Source organism: Gekko japonicus, unplaced genomic scaffold, assembly GCF_001447785.1.
Source record: "Gekko japonicus isolate JY-2015 unplaced genomic scaffold, Gekko_japonicus_V1.1 scaffold29972, whole genome shotgun sequence".
NCBI classification, from domain to species: Eukaryota; Metazoa; Chordata; class Lepidosauria; order Squamata; family Gekkonidae; genus Gekko; species Gekko japonicus.
Genome location: NW_015219313.1, coordinates 1 through 1,210, shown reverse-complemented (window position 1 = coordinate 1,210; position 1,210 = coordinate 1). Strand labels below are relative to the sequence as shown.

General features: G+C 37.4%; 1 protein-coding gene across 1 annotated transcript; it reads left to right on the top strand.

Moving 5' to 3' along the window:
• Positions 1 to 603: 603 nt before the first annotated feature.
• Positions 604 to 1,041, top strand: LOC107125234 (zinc finger CCHC domain-containing protein 9-like). Its single transcript, XM_015428681.1, has one exon. The coding sequence runs from the start codon at positions 628 to 630 to the stop codon at positions 1,039 to 1,041; it is 414 nt and encodes a 137-aa protein (XP_015284167.1). The 5' UTR covers positions 604 to 627.
• The last annotated feature ends 169 nt before the right edge of the window (positions 1,042 to 1,210 follow it).

Here is a 1,210-nt window from a genome sequence, read left to right as displayed (position 1 = left end):
TTCTAATGGCTATAGTCTCTCAATAGGCCTCTGGACAGAAGCAGTAGATACTAGTATAACTAATTTTGATGTAATGTGTTTGGAAGTTGTTTGTCAACCTGAAACTAATGGAAGGAATGCAGAATTTCCTGAGAGGTATTGTGGAGGAATGCAAAAATGGTAATTGGATATGAAACTGGCAATGTAATTTTTTTTTGTTCCATTGTTGGCAGATTTTAGGCAGAATGGAGAGTTAAGATGTTTTATTTGCTATAATATTTATGGTTGAAGTTAAGCTTAGGAAGACTGTTTAAGTGTGAAATTTTACGGAAGTTGAATTTTGAGGACCATTCACAGCGAGTAAGAAATGTTTCCTGGTAGAATCAAAATGATTTCTTGAGTACTGGTGCAGGCCTGGGACAGTCCTAAGTATGTATAAATGTAAAACATTCATTCATGTAAAACATTACACTGTCTCCACCAGTGGTAATTCTCTCAGGGTCTTTTGAATATTCTTAGTACCCCCTAATCATCATATGCACCCACCCAAGTGAAGCACAGTTGAATCTAACTTTGGATCTAATGCCAGAACGGACTTTAATTGACAATATTTATTCTTAAGTCTTTTAGAAATCTTTGAATGAAGCCATGACAAGATGGGCTCGAACTAACAACACTCACAGCAAGAAGGCTCTAGATGCAACACCATGGGAAGATATGAAAAATAGTTCCTCTGGAACCACAGCAACAAATAAAAAGCAAAGTCCTTTAAGGAATCTCCAAGGAAAAAAGAAGAATAAGAAGAAAAAAGACTACCTAAATGAAGATGTTAATGGTTTTATGGAATATTTAAAACAAAATTCGCAATTGCGTAATGGAAAAGTGATCGATAGCCACAAAGGTAAGGAGGAAATAGCAACAGCCTTAAAGAAAGATCAACGCCGGGAGACCAGAAGGTTGAAAAGGCAGGATATAAAGAACAGCAGCATGGTAAGACTTTCATTGATTCCTCCCCCCCCTTTAGACTCTGCTACTTTCCATCCCCTTTTCCCCATCATTTGACTGGTGCTTCTTACACACCTCTGAGAACACAATAGTGTGATTGAGTTCAGATAACTGCAGGAAGAATATTAGGCTGCATACATGCTTTTCCACATTAGCTATTTAACAGTCTTGAGTCCAAGCTTCTATTTATGTTTGTGCATATGGTGGCTCAAGTGGTTAAGACGCT

Bases quoted from the DNA above. Each gene is read 5' to 3' on its own strand.
- LOC107125234 (XM_015428681.1), top strand. From the start codon at position 628: ATGACAAGATGGGCTCGAACTAACAACACTCACAGCAAGAAGGCTCTA.